This window comes from Ipomoea triloba, chromosome 16 (assembly GCF_003576645.1).
Source record: "Ipomoea triloba cultivar NCNSP0323 chromosome 16, ASM357664v1".
NCBI lineage: Eukaryota > Viridiplantae > Streptophyta > Magnoliopsida > Solanales > Convolvulaceae > Ipomoea > Ipomoea triloba.
In genome coordinates, this window is record NC_044931.1 from 16,405,957 (window position 1) to 16,406,527 (window position 571).

General features: G+C 37.1%; 1 protein-coding gene across 1 annotated transcript in view; it reads left to right on the plus strand.

The window, feature by feature from the left end:
• The window catches only part of LOC116007853, a 2,655-nt gene extending 2,174 nt beyond the window's left edge, over positions 1 to 481 (plus strand). The window contains exon 2 of the mRNA XM_031248519.1: positions 477 to 481. Coding sequence (XP_031104379.1) covers positions 477 to 481 — 5 coding nt within the window. The remainder of the gene's footprint in view (positions 1 to 476) is intronic.
• The last annotated feature ends 90 nt before the right edge of the window (positions 482 to 571 follow it).

A 571-nucleotide genomic window follows, 5' to 3' on the forward strand; every position in this document is an offset into this window, starting at 1 on the left:
GACTAAGAGGTATGAATAAATACTCCAGAATCATGGTAACATATTCAATAGAATACTCCAACAAACTCAGAACGAAAGAGGAAACAAACCACGGATCTCTCACCAATCACTACCACCTTACTCTCACGGAAGACCCCAGCGGTTACATTTTCCCGCTAGAGAACCCCGCAAGAGCAATTCCCACACACCGAATCAGACTCAGCTCAGAATACAAAGAAATGTTCCAGAATACAAAGATCAGATCACAATACACCAACATTTCATCCAACAGAGGTCAAATAACATGGAAATCCAAACCAATAAATAATCATAACATCACTAGGCAAAGGATCAAGACACAAGTCCAAGAATCCAATAGATACGATCAATAATAGGCTAATAATCAAGGAATTTCAGGATTTCCAATCACCAAATAATATCATATAGAGCGAGAGTGTAAAAATAGATTTTGATGGACATAGTGGTTACCTTTGAAGCGTAATTAAATCCAAAAGCGTTTTAATCCAAAGCAACATCAATCCTAAGCTCAAAGCTCGGTTCATAATCGTGAACCTGAAGAATTAATATAATT